General features: G+C 35.7%; 1 protein-coding gene across 6 annotated transcripts in view; it reads right to left on the bottom strand.

Annotated features, from left to right (window-relative positions):
• Window positions 1-24,973, bottom strand: part of CEP83 (centrosomal protein 83) — a 136,220-nt gene that overhangs the window by 20,476 nt on the left and 90,771 nt on the right. For 5 of the 6 annotated variants that reach the window (XM_043447432.1, XM_043447433.1, XM_043447430.1 and 2 more), the window contains 7 exons: window positions 23,570-23,701; window positions 17,766-17,880; window positions 16,402-16,546; window positions 16,139-16,288; window positions 6,358-6,433; window positions 4,087-4,244; window positions 1,111-1,240 (listed from right to left, as the gene is read on the bottom strand). In XM_043447432.1, the coding sequence (XP_043303367.1) occupies window positions 1,111-1,240; window positions 4,087-4,244; window positions 6,358-6,433; window positions 16,139-16,288; window positions 16,402-16,546; window positions 17,766-17,880; window positions 23,570-23,701 (906 nt within the window). The remainder of the gene's footprint in view (window positions 1-1,110; window positions 1,241-4,086; window positions 4,245-6,357; window positions 6,434-16,138; window positions 16,289-16,401; window positions 16,547-17,765; window positions 17,881-23,569; window positions 23,702-24,973) is intronic. The other variant, XR_006265535.1, reaches the window with a different exon arrangement.

The raw sequence follows: 24,973 nt of genomic DNA, 5'->3' as shown, positions 1-24,973 counted from the left end.
TATAATCTCACTGTTATACTATTTTTAGCATAAAAGAAGGAGAAATGCAATATTCATAAACCAAGAAAATGGGGAAGTAATAACATTTAGGTCTGTCATGTTGTCACTCCAACTATCAGGACAAATTTGGCAGTTATATCTAATAACATAAACAAGTCACTAGCAACTGCGTCCTTATTTCCAAATTCAGAATATGTAAATGATATACAGTTCTCTTAAGCAAATATGAACAACTACACTTACCAATAAACATATAGACATTAAGATACCAGTCTGTATATGTCTTGAAGTACCTTCCTCTCATTTTAGACCTTCTCACTTTCTCACACCAATGCCAGTACTAAGGGAACTTATGAAATGAAGACATAACAACTCATTTGTGGGATTGTTTTTTTCACTACGTTCCCCTTCACCCAGCATACATGTGCCAATCTTGCTGAAAATAACTGCTGAACTGCTGCCATAGTGAGCCATGGTTACTAACGGGGCTATGCTACATTCCTTGGGTCTGCTGCTGTAAAAACCACTGACTTAGATGAATCACCTGGTTACATTATTTCCATAATGCCCTGGACTAAAGTTTTTAGGTTCTGGAGAAAATGTGCCTGCAAAGATGAAGTTTTAAAAAGATCATGAGTGTGGGAACTATCACAGGTGTTTTAGAAGCCAGGGGAGTCCTAGTTCCTTCTGCTGGAGTAAGGAGATACTTGCTCTTATATTCCTGAGTTGGAAACAAAAAAGTACTGGAACCACAAAAACAATGTTACAAGCACTGGTTAAGCACAGCTGAAACAGACCTAATCACACTGTATTTTAAGTGAAGGAGTTAAATGAGCCTTGTATGGGCTGGTCTAGAACTATCAATGAAAACTACCATCTCTGTGGAAAACCATATGTGGGTTCTGAAAAACTGACTTGTACACATATTTTGAAATAAACCTGTTGAGTAGTTTGCATGTTCTCAATTTATCTTTGCAAAGTTGACAGCAAAATGTCATGTTTAAATATCAAACTTAACATACCACTAAAGTCTGTTTTAATTATATATTTTATTCTCCTAAAATAGTTATGTTTTTACTCTATAGAAACAATTTAATAAGAACCACTTGCCTTTTTTTGGGCAATTGCAGCTCGCTGCAATTTCTCTTTAGCTTGATTATACTTTTCTTCTCTGTCAGTGATACGTTCATGAAGCTTATGCTTTTCTTCCAACCACTGTATTTGCTTCTCTTCCAATACCCTGTCAGAGAATGTATGCAAAACCCATTAACTCTTAGAATTAAATAGATATTACCACAAGTATAATCAAACTCCCTGCCTCCTTCTTCACCACATCCTTCCTTATTCAACACAGGCATTCTTGCATGACCACGTATTTCCTAACACCACCATTAGTGACTGTTTCCTATGAGCCAGCCACTGTGCTTATTAAAACAATACATGTACTACATCACTTATTCTTCATAAAAATCTTATTTAAATGAAGGATAATTGCTTTACAGAATTCTGTTGTTTTCTGTCAAACCTAAACATGACTCAGCCATAGGTATACATATATCCCTCCCTTTTGAACCTCCCCCCCATCTCCCTCCCCACCCCACCCCTCTAGGTTGATACAGAGCCCCTGTTTGAGTTTCCTGAGCCATACAGCAAATTCCTGTTGGCTATCTACTTTACATATGGTAATGTCAGTTTCCATGTTACTCTTTCCATACATCTCACCTTCTCCTCCCCTCTCCCCATGTCCATAAGTCTGTTCTCTATGTCTGTTTCTCCACTGTTGCCCTGTAAATAAATTCTTCAATACCATTTTTCTAGATTCCGTATATATGTGTTCAGTTCAGTTCAGTTCAGTTGCTCAGTCGTGTCCGACTCTTTACGACCCCATGAACCACAGCACACCAGGCCTCCCTGTCCATCACCAACTCCCGGAGTCCACCCAAACCCATGTCCACTGAGTCAGTGATGCCATCCAACCATCTCATCCTCTGTCATCCCCTTCTCCTCCTGCCCTTAATCTTTCCCAGCATCAGGGTCTTTTCAAATGAGTCAGCTCTTCGCATCAGGTGGCCAAAGTATTGGAGTTTCAGCTTCAACATCAGTCCTTCCAAGGAACACCCAAGACTGATCTCCTTTAGGATGGACTGGTTGGATCTCCTTACAGTCCAAGGGACTCTCAAGAGTCTTCTCTAACACCACAGTTCAAAGGCATCAATTCTTCGGTGCTCAGCTTTCTTTATAGTCCAACTCTCACATCCATACATGACCAATGGAAAAACCATAGCCTTGACTAGACGGACCTTTGTTGGCAAAGTAATGTCTCTGCTCTTTAATATGCTGTCTAGGTTGGTCATAACTTTCCTTCCAAGGAGTAAGCATCTTTTAATTTCATGGCTGCAATCACCATCTGCAGTGATTTTGGAGCCCAGAAAAATAAAGTCAGCCACTGTTTCCACTGTTTCCCCATCTATTTGCCATGAAGTGATGGGACCAGATGCCATGATCTTAGTTTTCTGAATGTTGAGTTTTAAGCCAATTTTTTCACTCTCCTCTTTCACTTTCATCAAGAGGCCTTTTAGTTCCTCTTCACTTTGATACCACCAAGCTATTAAAAACTGAGCTCAGTAAAGACAGCTAAAATCAGCATTGTTATTTAGTCTTAATGTGGTATGTTTTCTAGCTAGAGTAAATTTCATATACATGCTATTTTATAGTAACATCATAACAACTTACATCTTAAAAGCTCTTCCGTATACTTTATGATTTTTTTGTATCCTCACTATAGGCAGTACAAATGAGATATACAAACCCTGAGGAGTCAGACTGCGTGACTAAGGTCATACAGATTTTAAGTGTCTTCGCTGGGAGCAAAATCACATCTTATTGGCCCCTAGTCCAGCTATTTTCTGCTATGTAATCCTATAAATGGGCTTCCCTGGTGGCTCAGTGGTAGAGAATCCGCCTGCCAATGCAGGAGAAGAGGGTTTGACTGCTGGGTTGGGAAGATCCCCTGGAGAAGGAAATGGCAACCCACTCCAGTAGTCTTGCCTGGGAAATCCTGTGGAAAGAGGAGCCTGGCAGGCTATAGTTCATGGGGTCACAAAGAGTTGGACACAACTTAGTGACTAAACAACAATCCTATGAATAACATTCAGAAACCAATGATAAGTTGGTTAAATTTGCTAGCTATCCTGTTATTAGAATTCTTAAGCACATTTGAAATCAAACACTTAAAGATTTAAAGGATTCCACAAACACTTAAAGGATTCCAAGATACAAATTTCTAATTTTTTTGCAAAATATAAGCAAAATAATTTGGACTCTGTGGTATGTCACAACACACTATGGACAATTATCTTGCTTACTTTTCTTGAAATTCAACCACATATACGAAGCCATGGACAAGCCTTAAAAAATGAAAAACTGAAAATAAGAAAAAAAATTTTATGTGGCGAGCAGCCTTCAGAAGAAAAAATGTGAAGAGAATAATGTTTTATAGATTCAAAAACTTATAATGACATGTTATAATAACAAAGCAAATACAAACCAGTAGTTTTCTACCATATATAAACAAAAGTTTTCAGGGAAATCTTGATCACCACAATCATCTCCCTACAGTTTACCAGACTGTCTACTACTAAGAGATTCCAAGATCAAAAAATATAAACAAATAAATGAGCTTTTCAAAGAGAAAATCCAAAAGATTCTAATTCTAATTCTAGGAAGTAAATTGTACACATCAAAAATTTTGTTTCTGACTTCTGGCATTCAGAAGAATTTATATATTTGAAGTAAGAAATGTATTGATTTACTCAATGAATAAAGAAGTGTTTCTTTGAAGGTTTTCAAAATACTGTGGTCAGGCAGAATTTTAAGAGGTCTTTTCTTTTTTTTAAAAAGCAATCTCAGAGTTCTAAAAGCTCATCTCTAGAAACAGAAAATACATTACCTAAAACCACTGTACGTGTCAATGGGGTATTTTAACTAGTTATCAAAGTACATTCAACCCTGGAATCATCATTAAAAGAACTATATATAATACAGCAGAAAGAAGAAACAATTTGTACATAAAAAAGCAAACTCTACTTTTCAACTTCTAGTTGTGCTTTTTCAGCTTGGCTTCTTAAATTTCGGCATTCCTGTTTTAACCTCTCCACCATTTCCTTCAATATTTGGTTTGAATTCAGCAACTCATTTTCTGACTTTGCCAGTGAGGTCACTTGGATCTGCAAACCACTGATTTGCTTAAAAGAAGAGAAACATAAACAAATGCAACAGAATATGAGAGATATAGAAGACACTAAGCATCTTCCCTCACAAATGTCCCACCCCACTGATGTGCCCTTTGGGATACCCTGGAACAAAATAATAAAAAGCAGCAGCATTAGGATCACTTCTTAATATAACCAGAGACTATAAAGAACCCTATTCCTCAATCTGCAACTGAGTCCTCTCTCCGCTTGCCCAAATAAGCAGGCCAGAAGAGGTACTAGAAATGGGAAGAAGGGTCCTTAGAAAGAGAGCAGCGAGGTGAGCAAAGAGAATCCAAATATGAGTCTCCTAGCCTCCTAGGAAAGAACAGATTTTAAAAAGTGAGCTGGGAAAGCTGCTAAGAAAATCCATCTCATACTCCCACAAACCTTGTGATTAGCACTCCGTCAGGGAGTTCTGCTTTCTGAACAGTCAGAAATCATAAATACAGAAAGGCTCACTCTCATATTGTTTCGGAGTAGTTTTCAAGCATTCTATACATCTAGTGTTGGGCAGAAGAAAGATGATTTGAGAAGCCTAATGAATGGTAGGGATTCCTTTGCCTCTAGAACGACTTATCAAACCGTGAAATGTCACTCAGGCTTCTCTATCCCAGTTTACTTTTATCTGAGAGTAGTTTTTCTCATGAAAAGTAGTTGATTATCTAGTTACAAATTAACAGGCTAGGAGATTCACATCACTGCTCTTAAGTTCTATCCAAATAACACATTTGGGACATATTTATACCTACTTCTTGAAAAAGCCATTTTACCAATTAATAAACAAGTTCTCACTTCTCTTTCACTTTCTTCTACCTCTAAAAGCCATTCTCTGAGAGAAGTTAGGAGGCAGAGAGTTTAAGTGATTTCAGAGCAAAAGAATCCATTATAAGACTCAAGAGTCAAAAGAAACCAGATTCCTTATGCAATAAAGAAGAAATAATTTCATTACTTTCTGATAGCAGCAAAGCCACCCACAGAATTATATAGGTACAAAAAGCAATCGTCAGAAAAATAAAGTAAAAAGGTATGTCTCAGATTTCTATTTTAGAATGAATTTCTCCAGAAGAACTATTCAGTATTTTTAACTGCAGCTGTAAATATTAAATCTGTATTATAGATGGCTGAACAAGCAACCTTCAAAGAGCTTAGTACTTTTCCATATCTTCAGGATGACAGAAAGCCCAATGCCATGAAACTAGATAACTTCTGAGTACTAAACATTATGCCCTCCTACTTCAGACTCAAAAACTATAACTATATATGCAAAGCATAAATCCTAAAAATGGAATTTTCACTCCTCATAGTATGTTTTGCCCATATAAACCTTTCCTGAACCCAAACAATTTTAATTAAAATATGAATTTCCTTCCATAAATATAATTCTTTAGATTTCACAGGAATGTAATAAAAAAAATAGCTCATGGAATAAGAAATGCAAAGTTACAAGTCAATCACACAAGTAACTCAAAACAGGGATGATCTTTCTAATTCATTTTTTAAATTCATAATATCAAAATATTGTCCTTTAAAATATAATTTTAAAAAACTGATCTTGGGACTTCTCTGATGATCCTGTAGTTAATAATATGACTGTCAATGCAGGGGACAAGGGTTCAATCCCTGGTCCCAGGAAGATTCCACATGCCATGGGGCAACTAAATCCACGTGCCACAAATGCTAAGCCCACACACCACAACTACTGAAGCCCAAGCACCCTAGGGCCCATGCTCCACAATAAGAGGAAGCCACAGTAATGAGAAGACTGAACACCACAACCAGAAAGCAGCCCCCGCTCACTGCAACTAGAAAGACTGCGTGAAGCAACGAAGACTCGGCACAGCCATAAGTAAATAAATAGTAATAAAAAACTGATCATGGGCCACAGCATATAAATATTTTAAGAAAAACAGCAACTAGCAAAAGAAACTTAATAAACTAGAGCTTAAAGAGGTTTAAACACTTTATCTTTACATATCAACCTCATCAATTCATTATCAATTCAAATATTTTCAGAATTCTTATATATAAAATTCCAATAGATTCAAAACACAGATTTAAAGAAGCACTTAAAAAAATAAAAGCAATATGTTTGCTAAAATAATACCTGTTTCAGGTCAGCATTTTCTTGTTTTTCTTTTTCTGCATTTTCAATATCTACAATTTGTTGTTGAAGTTTTAACCTAAAAGTCACAACCCAACAAAAGATATTATTAAAAATCCATAGTTCATATATTTCACTAGTTAGACAATCATCTTATTGAGTGCTCATATTGACACATGGCATTGTCCTCATGCAAAGTGGTAGATTCAAAGGCAAAGATTTTGACTACAGGCAACCAAGTTGTATTCATATATAAATAAAATATAACAAATTTCTACTTCTGCTATGAAAAAATCTATAAACTATGGGCACAGAGAAGATAAAAAATCAACTCTATCTAGAAGGATGAGAGATTACTACATGGAGATCTAACTCTGATGGGTAGGGTTCTGACAAACACAGGGAACAGCCTGAACAAAAGGCTTTGGTGGAGGAGAGCACAATGGGTTAGTAAGGCGAGATAAAGTAGTCCAGTTCAGGAGGAGCCATCTTACAGGCAGGCAGTGTTTCACAATTTACAACATGCTTTCAGATATACTGCTTCTTCATTTTCATTCCACTAGGTTATACAGCTTCTAAATATATCTTTAAAGCCTACCATGATGTCTAGGGTATAACAGACAGCCTTTAATTAAAGTTGGCCAGTTTAGTAATTTCTCACAATAGTTCTATGGAAGTATCAAGAGTCATCTTTATAATTCCAAATAATACAGAAAGAAAGACTGAGGCTTAGCTAACTCAGGCCCAAATCACATGGCTAGCAAGTAGCCAAATTAAGATGGACAAAGGTCTTCTCATACCTAAGTATTCCTGTGTCCCACTTCATTATGCCGCAATTATACTGATTTTAAATCCAGAATTTAAAAGAAAACTATCTAGTACATGACAACATACTATGTTCTGTAAAATATATTGAGTTTTCATCCCTGAGATGAAAGAACACTTACACAATTTGTGTCCTCTTCAAAAGGAATGATGCATTCTCAGCCAAAACCTTAAAAACACAGTGCATCCCTGGTGACCAAAGGACTAACCTCATGAGAAAGACTTTACACTAATTAGCTTTGACAGGATAAGCTCTCAACCCTCCCTTTTAAAAATCCTTCAAACACTTACCTCAAATATAATTTGTTTGGCACGTACTCTTTATAGTTTAGCATTAATAGCATGCCTTTTCAACCTAATTAAAACTGCTTCTTGGGAAGACAACATTCTCAAGGGCCTAGAGCTGTGCTTTAAACACTAATAAAGATTCAGTAAGTATTTGCTGATGGACTAAATGAACCAACTCAAATCTTGGATTAGATGTCTGGTTGGACAATATGACATGGAAGAAACCGTAAAATACACTGCTCCTGAGATAGGTACACAGAAAGCCAGAAACAACTGCTCTAAAGGAAGAGAGCCAGTCTTGCTCTGCCTGTGCTCCTTTGACAGGACCAGTCACACTCTGATTCTGTTAAGTCGAGCTATACGTGACGCTCTCAAACCTGTGCATTTTCCCTTTAAATGTTTATGGTGTTCTTAACTTGGCACCTTTAGGTTACTGAGTTAATAAAGGCTTCTTTCTACGTAACCATGAAGATGAAAACAGAGGAGAAAACACTGTGGGTCCTTGCTCAGGTCCAGAGTTAAAGTGAGGCTTCAAATATATCTTGGCTCTTGTCAAGATTTTGGATACGCCTGGTAAATCAGTTAAGAAACAAGACCCAGTTATGAAAGCATTAGTGAACGCTTTCTAAATAAATTATGTAGACATGAAGAGAAACAAAAATGCCCTACATACAAAAATCAAAGCCAAAGAAACCAAAAAATGACAGAGTATCTGACAATCATTAAACATGAAAGAGGTAAGAATATCATTTTGGTAGACTATAAAAGATGATCTACATAATTCTCTTCAGTTCACTTTGCTAAAGCAGCTTTGGGTTAGAAATCACAACTGACTGGAGATTTGTATTTCTTTAAGGAGAAAATTGGCCCTTGATTTAAGATCATTATAGTTAGGATTCTAAGGGATATTTAAATTTAACAAAAAGTAACCTTAACAGGGATAAATTCAATGGTCTTAAATTTCAGTAACAGTAAGAGTTCAAAACATGTAGATATTATTTTGAAAAAGTGCTAAAGCTGGTTAGAAGGTTTTGAATAGTCAAAGGGTATCACAAGCCAAAAGAAAACAAGTTTTAAAAGTACAAAGCATAGAAGAAAGTACAATTAATTTCATAAAAGGATTACTAAAGACTACATAAGAGAAATGCAATCTGAACTGAAACTTTCAGGCAAAATAAGAGTCTGAGGAGAAGGTAGAGGTGAAGAAGAGGGTAACTACTGAAGCAAGACTCCAGAGGAAATAAAGGAGTGGGATGAAAAGCACTACTTACTTTGGATATAAAGGGAGAAAAGAATCTTAATAGAAAGGGAGGAGAGGATGGATAAAGATACAAGAATTCTCAGATAGTAGGAAGTGGGAAAAATTCATATCCAGGATCCTTTGCTCAGGTACAAGTAAGGGCATGGTGGAACAGTGGACACAGTTTCCAAGCTGAATGGCAGCAGGGGAACCAGCCTAAGAGACTGGAGGAATTTTTATTTTATTTTTATTTTTTTTTTTTTAAGTACAAGAACTATCAGTTTCATTATCTTCAGTGAAAATAGGGTAGAAAGAGAAAATAAAAATAAGTGTCTGAAATGACTGGCTCTAAGAGATGACAAGGTCTCCAAACCACGGCTAAGTGAAAGGGTTTAGAATAAAGATGAAGAATGCCAGAATTAAGATAAAATAGACAAATGGCTAAGGTGTTAGAAGAGTCAAGAATATGAATAGTATGGTCAATGAGAATGATGGGAAAGGACAGAAAATAAAGAAAAACTGAAACAGAAGTGAAAGTCCTCAGGGACCATTGGGGAATATTCTGTATGTCAGTAATTGGTCAGAAAAAAGACAGGCATGAGATGGATGCAAGGAACATCAAAGGAAAGGCCATTTTAACCAAAGTTAGTCAAACAATTGCAGGAGGATTCTTTACCAGCAGAGCCAGAAAGCTGAGCGCCAAAGAATTGATGCTTTTGAACTGTGGTGTTGGAGAAGACTCTTGAGAGTCCCTTGGACTGCAAGGAGATCAAACCAGTCAATCCTAAAGAAAATCAGTCCTAAATATTCATTGGAAGGACTGATGTTGAAGCTGAAACTACCTGATACGAAGAACTGACTCACTGGAAAAGACCCTGATGCTGGGAAAGATTGAGGGCAGGAGAAGGGGACGACAGAGAATGAGATGGTTGGATGGCATCATCGACTCAATGGATATAAGTTTGAGCAAGCTCTGAGAGTTGGTGATGGACAGGGAAGCCTGGTGTGCTGCAGTCCATGGGGTCGCAAAGAGTCAGACACAACTGAGGAACTGAAGTGAACCGAACTGACTCAAACAATGGTCTGAAAGCAAGAGTGGGATTCACAAACAGTGATTTCTCTTCTTGGTCCCTAGTTGTAGGAGAGAGGATGGAGAAATAATTTCACTTAAAAATGTTGCCAGGCAATATACCATCAGGACAAAGTTATCAGTGAGGGGGGTGTTTTAAAATTGTGGAGACTATAAAAAAATTTATTGGTAATGGGACAAATTTCAGAGGCTACAGCAAAAATTATTAATGGATTGCTGATGGGGAGAAGTTGAAAGGTAAAGGGTAAGTTGAGGAATGAGAAACTATAATATCACGTACTTTACACTTTGAAAGTAATTATGAAAATAATGAAACTATATTTGGTAGGCAGACTGGAAGACCAAAGTACAACAGAGTATGTAGCTGCAGAAAAGTTCAGTGGGAAACATTTGGAGTGACAGTGAGATGGAGCTGTTCTAAGTTCTCTTCAAAGTTCTCTTGTGCTGACTACTGCCTAAGTTTTCTACGACAGGCAGCTGATGTATGTCATTTCAACACTCAATAACTATTTACAGAGTACCTACAAACACAGAATCCAGTCCTAAGTGTTGCAGATACACCAGAGAACAACAGACAAAATCCTGTCTTTAAGGAACTTACAGTCCAACAGCACTGTCTGATAGCTTTCTTTAATGATGGAAATGTTCTATAATTTGCACATCCAATATGATAGTGCCTAGCTACATGTGGCTACTGTACATTTGAGATGTGGCTAGTATGATTGAGAAACTAGACTTTAAACTCTTAGCTTCATTTGATGTCAGTCTCAATTACCAAGGGAAAGCACAAGAAGTTGTATTTGTGATTTCTCTATTGTCTAAGATCCTTAGAACCAGTTTTTTGAGAAAGGCAGTTTTTCCTAAAAGCCAAGGTTCTTGCCCTGAGTGATGGAAATCGTCTCTGGTCATTATTAGCAAAGAAACAAGGACCTTCCTGGGAAGATACACGAGACTCTATGAATAGACAGGGAACTAGAGAGCCAGAACCAGGTTAGAGTAATTGGCCTGAATTACAAGCAAGGGCATGTCACACAAACTGTTTGGTCTGTCAAAAGCTGCCACATATTTTTCCATCCCTTATTTTGTTGTTCAAATTCTGTAAAAGAACTTGTTCAACTGGCTAAGTCTAAGTCTCCTGCTCCCTACTAAGATGATATGCAACAGATAATTCATCTCAAGATACAGTATAATAAGTAGAAAGGAAGATACATTAGGAGAGAGTTTTTAAAAATGTTTCTAAAAAAGAAAAAAATCAGAAAGCCACAAACAGAAAAATACAGCTCTGGCTTTAAACTACAAAAATTTTAAATGATCAAGTTCTCTTTCTCTCAGTTAGTTACTGATGCTATTTCTCTAAGGTACCTCTTCCCACTTGTGGTAACAAATTGCACTTTACCACCTGCCCGTCTGCATACCCCCATCATGCCCATGCACTCAGAAACAGGCAATAAAACTTCGGCAGAGTCAGAGTGCCCTATCCCTCTGGCCACAGTGCTGGGCCTAGGGACAGGCATATGAACCATACAGATTTTCCTAATTTGAATCATCAAGTGCGAACTCTGTCTCTGATCTCTAAAGACAGTCTTGTCCTCACAGAGAAAGCAGCAGAAGAGCAACAGATACAGAAGTTAGGAAAGAAGAGAGGAGGCAGGTGAAAGGAGGGAAGAAATCACTCTCATCTGGCACATTTGAGTTCCTGGATCCAGCTATCCCTGAGCCCAGCACAATCCCTGTCCTGTCCACAATATATCTCAGCCAATAAAGTACCCGCCACCCCGCCACCCCACCACCCCACCACCCCTTTTTGTTATGCCTGAGTTAGCTGAAGCTGGGTTACTGTCATAACCAAAAGTTGGCTGGGTATGCTATCTCATTTAAAATCATGTAATTTTAGCATGTTTTTAATTTACAGGTAACTTTATAAATTTTACAAATTTGTGGGGGGGGTAGCCTTTTGAAATACAGAATACTAATTAGAATAATCATTTTATTATTTAGGCTAGTGATGAAGAAACCACGTTAATGAAGACAAGAGACTGGAATGTAATTAGTAGTTGAAAGCATCTGCCAAAGTGATTAATCCCCACTGTGTAAATAAATGGATACTTCTACTTTATATGCTTTAGACTTTTTGTAACCTTAGCAAAACCTTTTTCTCCACAGGTAGTCTTCTTTCTGACCTACCACAAATTCTAAGTAAGACAAGTCACAATGATTATTGTTTTATTAACTGGTCAAAATAGACCTGTTTGATACAGCTAGACTTAATAAATCAGAAGATCAGAATTGCCATGGGAAAAACACAATTGTTGACTATTAAAAACGCACAAATTTTGTGAATTAACCCTTCTGCTAATTAATATATTTTAAGTTGGTTACTAGGTCCTTATTTTAATAAATTAGGGTCCATTAGACATTATAAATGAACTGGAGAAACTGAAGAGGAATCAAAAATTGATCAAAGTGGCTAATACAAAATCATTTATATTTAAAAAATACAGGAATGAAAGCTGCTTTATATAGCATAAAAAAATAAGGGTCAAGTTCATTATTGTCTTCAAGTGATGATTGCTGCACATTTTATCACTATAGCAACAGAAGCCCAAACCAGGAGAAACAGGCTTAAATTTTAACAGAAAGGATTCTAATTGGCCAAATGGTGGGACCATAATAAGATAAAACATTACAGTGAGTTTTCTGGGATGAGGGCGGGCCCCTCTCTCTCCTTTCTGGAGACTGTCAAGAAGAGATTTAAAAAAGAGCCAAACTGTCCTGATTCATTAAAAAAATATGTACCCACATAAAAGCAAAGAGTAGCATAAGATTGGCTCTCAAAATCCCTAACAGATTTATGATCCTAGAATTGTCATAGCTAACATTTAAATTAATAGCTCATAAAACCTGACATTTGTAAATAATACATATATCTTTGCCTGAGGTGATTCTTTCCTGGGTAATGAAAATTTAAAACTGTGTCCCAAAACATAACCTACAGCTTAATGAACATGATTTAAAAAAAAAAAAAAAAACTCTCAATTGTAATCTATATAATTAGAAAGTCATTAAGATTTTAGAATTTAAAAAAGCAGATATAGGGGACTTCTAGGTAGCAAAAGATAACAGTAAATGCCTAGTTCTATGTTTTTTATATATATATATATCTCCTGAAAAAAATACAGAAAACCAAGATCAAATAAAGCCACACAAAATCACATCTTTCACATAAATGGAAGACAGAAAATGCCCAAACTTCAAAATACCTCTAACGAAAAAGAGGAAGATAAGTCTAAATCTCAACAAGTGATCTCTTATGCTCCTCCTGCATGTGTGCTTACTGCATGTGAACAGGCTTGACTCATCCATTAAAACAAAAAGGTCTCTAGTTTGGATACAAAGCAAGACCAAGCTGTCTGCTACACATAAAAGACACATTTAAAAAGACAGACTAACAGTAAGTATAGCAGGCAAATGGAAGCAATAAGAAAACAGGAGTAATAATATCAAAGTGAAATTCAAGCCAAAAAAAAAATGACAAAAAGAAAGTGCTTTTAAATGCTAACAGCCACAATTCATAAGTGTAACTGTTATAATTATTTATATACCAAATAATATAGCAATCACCTATGAAGAAAAAAAATTACAAGAAATATAAGGAGTCACAGTTCTATATAGAAGCACATTAAACAATAGGAGACTTTAATATATAACTCTTTGTACAAGACAAATGAACAAAAAATAAAAGTATGGAGAAGAACTGAACACCACAGTTAATAAGGTAGACCTTACGGATGTATATACCAAATTTTATATTCTTATAACTGAGCACTTTCTTTACTAGTCCTTATGTAACACTCACAAAATTGATCATGTATTACAGGTCTAAGACTGGGATAAGGCAAGAGAGGTGTCCAGGGTAAAAAATTTAAGGAGACTCAGTCCAGATTTCCTGCAAGCCCAATGTCAACACATAAGAGTACCTCCTTAAATTTCTGCACCCTGACTGCCTCACTGGCTTTACCCTAGTCCTGGCCTTGATATATTAGGTCACAAAGAAAACATTAGTATGTCCTATAAAGCAGAAATAACAGATAAATTACTCTCTGATCACAATGCAATAAAACTAAAATTTAACAATAAGCAAATAAGGCCTATCACCTGGAAATTTAAAAAAGCTTCAATAACTTACATGTGATTTTACTGGAGACAAGGCATTTAAAGAGGTAACAAAGGTTAAATGAAGTTATATGGGTGGGTCCTAATCCTAAGACTGGTGTCCTTATAAGAAGAGGAAGGAGGTACGAGGGGTACATGAGCACAGAGGAAAGGCCCCATGAGGGCACAGTAAAAATGCAACCACTCAAGCCAAGGAGAGAGGCCTCAGGGGAAACTCAACCTGCTAATACATAGGGATCTCAGGCTTCTAACCTCCAGAACTATGAGAAAATAAATTTCCATTGTTTAAACTACCCCTGTCTACAGTATTTTGTTATTATGGCAGCCCTAGAAAACTATTCATTTCACCTTCTGTTAAACAACCACACCTTCTATTAACACATTTTCTTAAGTCCTAGGTAAAAAGATGCAAATTAAAATTAGAGAATTTCTAAAAAATAATGATAATTAAAATACTGCATATCATAATCTCTATGATACATTTAAAGCAGTAATAAGAAAATTCTCAGCACGACACTTTCACCAATAAAAATGAAAGAATGAACATTAGGTGAAGTAAATTTCCAACTAAAAAAATAACCAAAAAAATTAAGAAATAAACTAAAAGAAAGTACAAGGTATACAACATGATGTTAGAAAATGAAGAACCCACAAAGCAGCTAGTAGACAATACATGACTTTAGTAAGGTCACAGAATTCAAGACCAACACATAAAGTTAACTATATTTCTAACTATGAGTGTGTTTTTTTCTTTTTTGGAGTGGCTTCCCTGATAGCTCAGTTGGTAAAGAATCTGCCTGCAATGCAGGAGACCTTGGATGTTAGCAATAAACAATTAGGAAGTAAGAAAATTTTTAAATAACTGCTCATAATCACATAAAATGCTTAGAATTAAAATTAATACAATATTAGCTTGATATATACAATGAACACTACAAAACTTTGATGACAATAATTAAAGATGACCCAAATATAATACAAATGCTTTCAGAGTAGAATCAGTGGTAAAGAATCTGCCTGTAATGTAGGAGATGCAGGTTCGATTCCTGGGTAGAGAAAATCCCATGGAGAAGGAAATGGTAACCCACTCCAGTATTCTTGCCTGGGAAATCCCATGGACAAAGGAGCCAGGTAGGCTACAGTCCAAAGGACTGCAAAGGGCTGGACACAATTGAGTGACTAAACATGCATACAAGCACGGTGCCAGGCACTGATCCAAAAGCTGAAAAGAAACTGTAGGCCTAAACCAGGACCGGTACCCTGGTTATAGTCATCCTCCCACTTATCATTCCCATCTCAACACCACCCCACTAGGTACTGAACTTCTCCCCTTCAGGACAGAGAGTATATCTTAGTTATCTCATTCTCCTGAATGCCCAGTATCTAGAATTGAGCTTGGCACATAGTATATGCTCAACAAACATTTGTTGAATGAAAAACTTCTGACTTCCAGTCCAGTGTTCTCTGGGCTTCCCTGGTGGCACTAATAGTAAAGAATCCGCCTGCCAATGCAGGAGACACAAGCGATGTGGGGTTCAATCCCTAGGTCGAAACGATCCCCTGGAGAAGGGAATGGTAACTCACACGAGTATTCTCACCTGGGAAATCCCATAGACAGAGGAGCCTAGTGGGCTACAGTCCATGGGGCCACAAAGAGTTGGACACAACTGAAGCAACTTAGAACACAAATACAGTACATGGAGAGAGAAGCCATATTCATTGACTGGACAGACTTGAGATAACAACTCTTCTTAAACTGAGCTACAGATTCAATGCAATGCCAATCAAAATCTTAACAAGTCTTTGTGATAAACTGATTTTCAAATTTAAGTGGAAAGGCAAAGGACCCAGGGAAGCCAAAACTCGCACAAAAAGAACAAGGTAGAAGATATGCATTACCTGAATCAAACTTAATATGAAGCTACAGTAGTCAAGAGAGTGATATTGATGTCAAGACAGACATACAGGTCAATGGAATAGAACAGAGCAGAATACAGACACACACATATATAAGGCCAACTGATTTTCAACAAAAGTATCAAAATAATTCAAATATATAAGAGATCTGGGCAAAGATTATATGGGAATACTCTGTACTAGTTTTACAATGCTTTGTTAGCTATGAAATTATTTCAAAATAAAGTTTAAAAAATATATGCATATATAACCTAATACTCTGTAGTTCCCTTCTGGCCGACTCTTCTGCCATCTGTGAAGATCGCAATTTCTCTTCACACTGATCCTTTTCAGACTGCCTCCAGACATCATGTTCCACTTTCATTTTCTCTAAATCCGCTAATCTGCTCTCAAGTTCTAGCCTAAAACAACAAATGATAATTACATTACAAGAACTACAATAAGCATGATATGACAGCAAAATGTTTTCATCTGCAAGGAGATTTAACACAAAATAAGGTAATTAATTACTTACTTTTCATCTTGTAATTCCAGAAGTTTTTGATAACCTTCTTCTTTGGCAGCTTGTACTTTACGTATTAATTCACGGTCCTTTTCTACTAACAGCACTTTATGGTGTTCAACAGCTGATTTGAGAATTTCATTGTCTGACTGTAATCCTAGTATTTTTTAAAGAAGAACACTCTACTATATTCAATGTTATTAAAAAGAAAAATTGTAATTAAGAGCAAATATTCATAAGTCAGTAAGACAAAAGAACATAGAAAGTCTCTCCAGATACATATATCAAAGATATTTACATTTGTTGACAAGTTTTTCTTAATGAAAAAGACTACTACTCAGGCTTCATTTGTCATTTTATTAAGCATGCACACAAAAAAACCTTAATAAACGGTATATACATTTACTCATTTGGATCTTGATAGCTGGGGATATCGACCTGGGTTATATCAAAAGAGGTTTAAATACTTCTAAAAGGGTTCTGTAATCTAAATCCCACAGAAAGCTAGAAGGGAAGCAGAGTGAATAAAATCAAAACCTATTAGAACTGCTAGATTTCTAATGTAAATTGGAAGCTTTCAAGTGTGTCCAATGAACTCACAAATTTTCCTTGTAATGAAATGACAAGTATTTTGTATATGGAATAATTAAAACAAATTCATATCTAACTCAAAGTTTAAAAAAATGCAAAGCTGGCTCTCAAACTCTAAGTTCCAAAGAAAATTTGCTCCCTAACACTACGAAAATCCATGAGTCAACATCAAGCAGAAATTAATAATGAAAACAGTCATTCATCATAAGCTCTGTCTGAAACTGGAGTCTAGTTCAACTAAAGACCAATTTGATGACAGCTGCAGGTCCAGGCAGCTTATTTAAATACTTAAGAAAAGTCAGGAACAATATAAATTCTGAGAAATCTTGATGATAAGGACATTCTAAGGCTAAATTGGAGTTTAAAAATAAGCTGAGACTGAACTAGACCCAACAACTGGCCTAGCATCTACCTAAAAAAAAAAATTTTGACTTAAAAATTGGGCCTGAAACCCACCTACGTTGCTTACATTCTTTAGAATTAAAATGATCTGAGACTAATAATCATATGATCTAAAGAGATTTTAAGTTATAAACACTGGAAGTATGGAATCCTACCCATAAAGTTTCACTTAATTTATGTATTAATCAAATAACTAAGATTGATTTTTTAAGTTACATCACAGAATGAATATTTAACACACAAACAAAAACAATACATATGTGCTCTAAAATTAAAATTCAATTAATCTTAAAATTGGAAATAAAAATTCAGCTTGATCTATTTTAGTAATCTGAATTTATATGTGATAATAACAGTAAAAAGAACAGGAAATCATATATTACCATCCAGTTCACTTTGAATTTTACTCCTTTCTCTTTCTAGCTCACTCTTGGCTCTTGCTGCCTCCAGTTTGATGTCTGTTATTTCTAGTTTGTTTGAATGCTTAAGCTCCTTTACCTGTTGATAATCAGAAATTGAAATTACTATTGGTCATTTTCTTACCACTAAGTGCTACCCCAAAAACACTAGGAGAAATGAGAAAAACCTTTGGTAGCAGAGTACAGAGTGTAGGCACCTTCCAGGAGGGAAGATGCTTCAGTGCTTAGAACAGTACTTGGCACTAGAAAACAGTCTGCTTCTAATAGAACTGAGTCTCTTCTTTAAATAGCTGGGTGGGGTCATCTGGCTTAATCTGGTCTTTAAAAGTTTAACTGCAAGTACCTAAAATCTAACAGTCAATGACTGAAACATCTTCAGGGAAGAAATATTGATGTCTTCTTCCAAAAAAGAGTGCTGGTGACAAGAAGGCATTTTAGGTATAAGACACAGCATAGAAAATATTATAAAAGTAGAACAGTCTACTCGGAAAACAACAACCAACAGTCTGCTCGGAAAACAACAACCAACTTGTTCCAGATAGAGCATAGGAAGGTGTGAAATCTGTCAGGGAATAAATCTATATGCCATACAAAAGGACTGTTTATCCTGTTAGCTGCTAAAGGTGATATAATCAACTTTATTTCCGAAAGTTAACTCTAAGTGTGTTGGATCAAGAAACTGAAAAGAAAAAAAAAAAAAAACTGAAAAGAAAGGAACCAATTAAGAGGCAAAGGATGGACAAAGTGGACAAGAAAGAATAATCTACTGAATTTGGTGACTAAATTGTGTGTGCGTGTGTGTGTGCATGTATACAGGTTGGTTAGTAGGTTAAACAAGTACAAAATGTATAAATCTAATTTAAACCTTTACTGCCAAGGTCAATGTAACTAATATTTTCTATACAATTAACCAACACAGCCTTTTCTCTGAGACATTCCTTTTGAATGTTGAATGATTATAGTTCATAAGTAGTATTGCTTTGTTTATTCAATAAATATTTATCGAGAGCCTATTACATGCCCAAGCACTGTCTGAGAAGCTTGGGGATACAGCAGCAACGAAGAAAGTTTTGTCTCTCTAATCATCTGCACTACTCTCTAAGTTTCCATATTCCTGCCCTTTGGTGAGGTGTTTCCAAAATTAGGTACAGTACTATATTGAGGATTTAACCAATATAGACATAAAGGTTAGATAAGCCTGCATTCTCACATATTATACTATTGTATAAAACTATTAAATCAGAGGAGAAACATCACAAATATATAAAGGCAAATATGTAAAATATAAGATGGTGATAATAGGAGGATACAAGATAATTTACTTGAGTGCAATAAAAGTCTATAAAAACTAGAGATGGGAGTTAGAAATAAATCAGGAAGAGGTCCTAGAGCCAAAGAGGGCAAAGATGAGAAATAGAAGTATCTTACTGGAAAAGACTCCATCTATGAAAGGTCTTGGAACCGTAACAGGGTTTCGTGCAAAATCTCCACTTTGAAAGGAAACAAAATAAGAAAGTACTCTGTACTGCTAAAACCACACTAAGACACAACCCTCCAAATTAACCCACAGATTTGCAAGTGACACTACACAAAATGAATACCTTGTGCTGACATCAGATTTGCATTTTTAAATCTTTCTGAAGTTCTTTTCTATGTGAAAAATTGTTCAAAGAACAATATTTACAAAGTAGTTTTTAAATGCTTTCAGAGCAGCTAAAAAATTGCATTCATTTTAAAATTCAAACTTGCTATAGATTGGGTTTTTATAATTTCATGGATAGTATTCATAAATGCTTTAAAATTTAAATACAGCTATAATGAAAGTCCAATTTGTATGACAAATGTAATCATAACTTGCTATTATACACTAACTGCAGAAGGTTAAGAATGACATACAGTTCATTAGCAAACCACATTGTAGCTGCTTTATAGATGAGGTAGAAAATCAGAGCCATGTTTTTTTGCAGAATCTTTCATTTCAATGAGAAAAACTACAAAATATATAAAATCATATTTTTAATTCATTCACTCTGAGATTTACTGAAATGAGAAAGTATTTTTCAATTAATCTATAATCAATGAAACTAAATACTCAGTTCAGTTCAGTCACTCAGTCATGTCCTACTCTTTGCGACCCCATGAACCACAGCATGCCAGGCCTCCCTGTCTATCACCAACTCCCGGAGTCCACCCAAACCCATGTCCACTGAGTCGGTGATGCCATCCAACTATCTCATCCTCTGTCATCCCCTTCTCCTCCTGCCCTCAATCTTTCCCAGCATCAGGGTCTTTTCAAATGAATCTGCTCTTCGCATCAGGTGGCCCAAGTACTGGAGTTTCAGCTTCAACATCAGACAGGACGTTATCTTCAGACTACTACTATTATTAAACTAGTGGTATATGCCCAAGCAACAGGCATTCAGATTTATCTAAGGACCCTGATGAGTTTGTTTTCCTTTAGTATCACATTTCCAAAATCCTAAAATGACTGCACTCATACTAACAGTTAATTAACTTCCTAAAAGATATTAAAAGGAATTATTTTATTAAAAATGGAAAAACTTGTATGAATATTAATTACTGAGATATGACAAATGAAAGTACTTTCTATGAGTAATATGAACTAAATCTCAAATAGCTATAATAGTTTCTTTCTGCCTCTAGATTCCTAGGTTTTAACTTTTGTAGTCAGACATCAAAAAACCCTAGGAAAACCAGGAATCTTCTCTTAAATAAAATGTACAATGTTAAAACATTGCACATAATTTGAAAAGATTTACAGTCTTCTTAACTTCCCAGGGCCAAGCTACCCTGTTTGTTTTTTTCCACAATGTGTTTTCCATGTAGATTCTAGTCTCTGTGAATTTGCTTTATGCTTTTGACACAACAGAAGTATTAATACTCAGAAAATATTAGCTAGTATTAATAAAACTTTAAGTATAACAAAGTAGCAAGAATAGGCATTTTATAAGGGTTCAGAATCTTAAATTACACACACACACAAGAAAACAATATGCGTAAGCATGAAATTCAAATATAGTTGAAAAAATGTATTAATCAAGAAGCTCTTCAGCTAAATTCCAAAGAGATAGTATTCAAACTCCGATCTTTTTCAAAGGTCAGAGATGGAATGACCTTATTAACTTACATAATAAGAATAACTCTGTGGGATGACTTCCTTAAAACTGTACATTTTATTGGAGTCCTAAAGCTCAAACACCTCAAGAGGTAACAGAAGAATTTATCTAACTGAGTATAAAATATTTTTAAGGTCATTATTTCTAGGCCATCTTTGGTAATACTTTTTAATCCAAGACATTAATAGTTACATGACATAACTCTGTTGGAAACCTAACAAACATTTACAAATCTGAATAATTTAGACAAAAACACCCCAGGTGTTCCTTTGCATTGCAAACAACCATTTGTGAGAACTGCAAAATGTTGATGAAAATTTCAAGCTGCAAAGAAAACTGTGACAATGCTTAAAACATTATTTTAAAATTTATCCTTCCAACAAAATATTTTTATAATGCAAGATCTCAAATGAAAACTTGATTTGTCTAAAATTGATGGGTGGTTTTTAAAAGACCATTTATATGCAAAATAATCCAAATGTGCCTTTAACACAACAGGCAACTCTTAGCAACCTGTGTTAATAAACATACAGTGTGAAAGTGGAAAATATATGTATTTGCACAGAAAAAACTGGGTAGACTATCTTCCAAGGATGGCATTTAATATATCTAATATTACGGCTTTGGCCTTTCAGACACAGAAATCCAATTTTGTCACTACACTTAAAGACAACTCTCAAGGTCAGAGAGAGACTACTAAAGTTTACAAAGTTCACACTACTGAAGTTTACAAAAAGTGATCTATAAAACCAGAAAGTTTATTAATCATGGGGAAAAAAACTGTAATGAAAACTACAATACTCTAACCCTGAAGGACCAGTGCATTCTCTCCCTGTACAAAAAATTTCAGAGAAAGCTGCTAAGGATAATGCAATAAGAACAAAAGGAATGGGAGGAATTGATTATTTCACAGCCACAACTTAAAACAGATTGAGGTATTCCTTTCCACAGTAAGAATAATCTCTTCGGTGGGACCAGAATACTCACACTCTGCCAACTAAAACTATCTCTTTCCTCTGTCATAAACACTGTTTGACTCTGGACAAGGAATTTATGATGAATACATCACTCCTCTAGATAAGTCCACATATTTCTACCAGACTATGGTAAATTCCCTATGGTCTGGAAACCGTTTTTAAGGTGACTTTACATTACTCTAATAGAAATATAATACATGATCTCATTAACAGAAATCAGTTTTTTATTTTCAAGTTCTTAGAGCTGCCCCAAGTACTACTAATATAGGTATAGTCAGGTGATTATATATTAGTCTTATGCTAAGTGCTTTATATCTAAGTGTGGAATATCTCATTTAATCTCTGCCACACTCTATAAGGTATTAGTCTTGTTTCATAAAAGAAAATGCTGAAGTCTTCATAGAGAAAGTAAACTGCCCAAGATCACACAGCTAGTAAGGGGAAGAAATGTAATTTGAATATGTCTGACTCCCCCCAGTGCTGATATTCACTACAGTATTCTATAAAGTACTTTCATCATTGGTATCCTACTTCTGGTTACTGGATTCCTTATATATACTGCCTTTGAGAGAGGAAAAAACCTCTAAATTTCTGAGAATACTGTATGCTCAAACCACTATATTCTTTAAAAAAAAAAATGCAGATCATGCTGTTGATTCACTCATTTAACAAATATTTACTGAGCGTCTACTGTGTGCCAGCACTGTTCCAGGAGCTAAGATCTAACAGTAACAAAAGCAATGTCCCAGTTCTCTTAGAGCTTATATTCGATTGAAGGAAAAGGGGAAGAAAACACAAAAATAAACAAATATATCACATGGTGTTTAGACATATGAAGGAAAATAAAGCAGATAAAAAAGACAGAGAGTAAGGTGGAGGAAGAGGGAAAGGGAAGATGGTATTTCACTAAGTGAAGAAAAGAAAGTCCTCTCTGATAAGGCAACATCAGAAATAGGTGAGGAAGAAAGCAATATACATATGTGAGGGAAGATCATGCAAGGCAGGCAAGCACAAAGGCCCTGAGGTAGAAACCTGATCAAAGAAGAGTGAGAAGACCAGTGAGGCTAGAGCAAAGTGAGTAGGACGGAAAACGGACTATGAGGACTGGGGAAAAGACTGCAGAGGCCAAATCACACAAAGCTCTGACAGGGTAAAGAGACCAAGTTAGGAAACTAATCTAAAAACTGGACTAGAGTGGTCACAATGAAGGTGGTTAGAATGGTCAAATTCTACATGTATCTGGAAGGCAGAATAAGACCAAAAAAGAGACTTCGGCGTGGAGAACTAAGCTGCTGCTGCTGCTAAGTCGCTTCAGTCGTGTCCAACTCTGTGCAACCCCACAGACGGCAGCCCACCAGGCTCCCCCGTCCCTGGGATTCTCCAGGCAAGAACACTGGAGTGGGTTGCCATTTCCTTCTCCAATGCATGAAAGTGAAAAGTGAAAGTGAAGTCGCTCAGTCGTGTCGGACTCTTCACAACCCCACGGACTGCAGCCCACCAGGCTCCTCTGTCCATGGGATTTTCCAGGCAAGAGTACTGGAGTGGGGTGCCATTGCCTTCTCCAGAGAACTAAGCTACTTAAACACAAAATTCCTTTGTTATTATACAGTCTCAAGCATTCTAAAGAATAAAGCAAATACTGAGGACAACTTACTTTATTGGCCAATGTATTTACTTCCCGTTCAGCTTTATGCAATTTACTAATTAACGTAGTGTTTTGTTCATTGCTTGATTGTAGCTCTTTTTCCAAGCGTTCAGCCTGTAGTTTAGCTGACTGTTTTTCAGCCTTTTATTAAAACAAAATATTTTAAAATTTGCTGATAATTTTTCACAATTATATAAAAATAATATAATAATCATACTACCTCAAGTTATTCAAAACCTCAACATTAACATATACCAAAGTAACAAGTTTTCTCAAAGCAATTAGAAGAATTCAAATGAAAGATATTTGTTCCAAAAAATATGCAAGAACGTTACCTAGACAATTACTTATCAATAGCCCCTACCACCAAGCTAAAACCCATATACTTCTCTCAGAGAATGTGTACCTAACACACTCATTTGATACCTATTTACTATTACTGTGAACATAATTCAAATAAGCATTCTGAGGGATTAAAAGTGCATAGAAGATATGAAAAAATATATTACCAGGTAGACAGGAGGGCTCATTTGTGGTATTAAAAAGTGAGAACTGAAAATCTAAAATCAATGGAGATTAAGGAAAAAAACAAAAAAACAACCCAAGAGATGAAAATTTCAAAATCCTCAACTAATCTGGAGCTTCTGGAAGTATGGGCAAAGAACTCCACAGTTCCTGACCTCATCACATAATAAAAATTCTTAATGAAGTTGTCAAGAAAATTTCTGGTTGGTAATACTCATAGTACTCTTTAATTAGAAAGGGAAAAATAAATACTTTTAAAAAATATTTCTATTCAAAATAGCTAACATGAAAACATTTCACAATTAAAGGATAAGCTTCAGTTCTATAACATCTCATTTCCTATATATCTTAAATATGATAAGGAGTATATTAAAAATAATTCAAAAAAATTATTTCCTCACATATAAAATGATACTCTCCAGGCACAATGAGAGCCCCCCAAAAAAAACCCAACAACAAAGAAAGGCATGATAGCTGCCATTTACTTATTTTCATCTGACAAATAATAAAAACATAGGCTTTTTTGAAAACATCACAAATAAACTTCCCACCCTGTGTCATCATTCAACTTGTTCTAAAAATAATCACTAAATGACCTCAACACAAAGTTTCACACAGAGATCACATACTATACTCAAAACACAATCACCCCACTTATTCTGTCACTGAGGAGATACATTAAGGCTGGAAGGATGGCAACATAAACACTTCATTCTGAAATGTCTTGTGTCTAAGGTCCAATGATACTGTCCAACGACAACTTTAGTTCAGGAATCCACTAAATACTGTCAGGAGCTTCATCCGGAAAACAAAAAGGTGACTTCTACTCTTCAAAACATACTAATTTACTTCTTATACCAGTTGGTTGCCTGGAAAAAACTCGCTACT

The sequence above is a fragment of the Cervus canadensis genome, chromosome 25 (assembly GCF_019320065.1).
Source record: "Cervus canadensis isolate Bull #8, Minnesota chromosome 25, ASM1932006v1, whole genome shotgun sequence".
NCBI lineage: Eukaryota > Metazoa > Chordata > Mammalia > Artiodactyla > Cervidae > Cervus > Cervus canadensis.
Note: the sequence above shows the minus strand (reverse complement) of the source record. Positions and strands in the feature narration are given on the sequence as shown.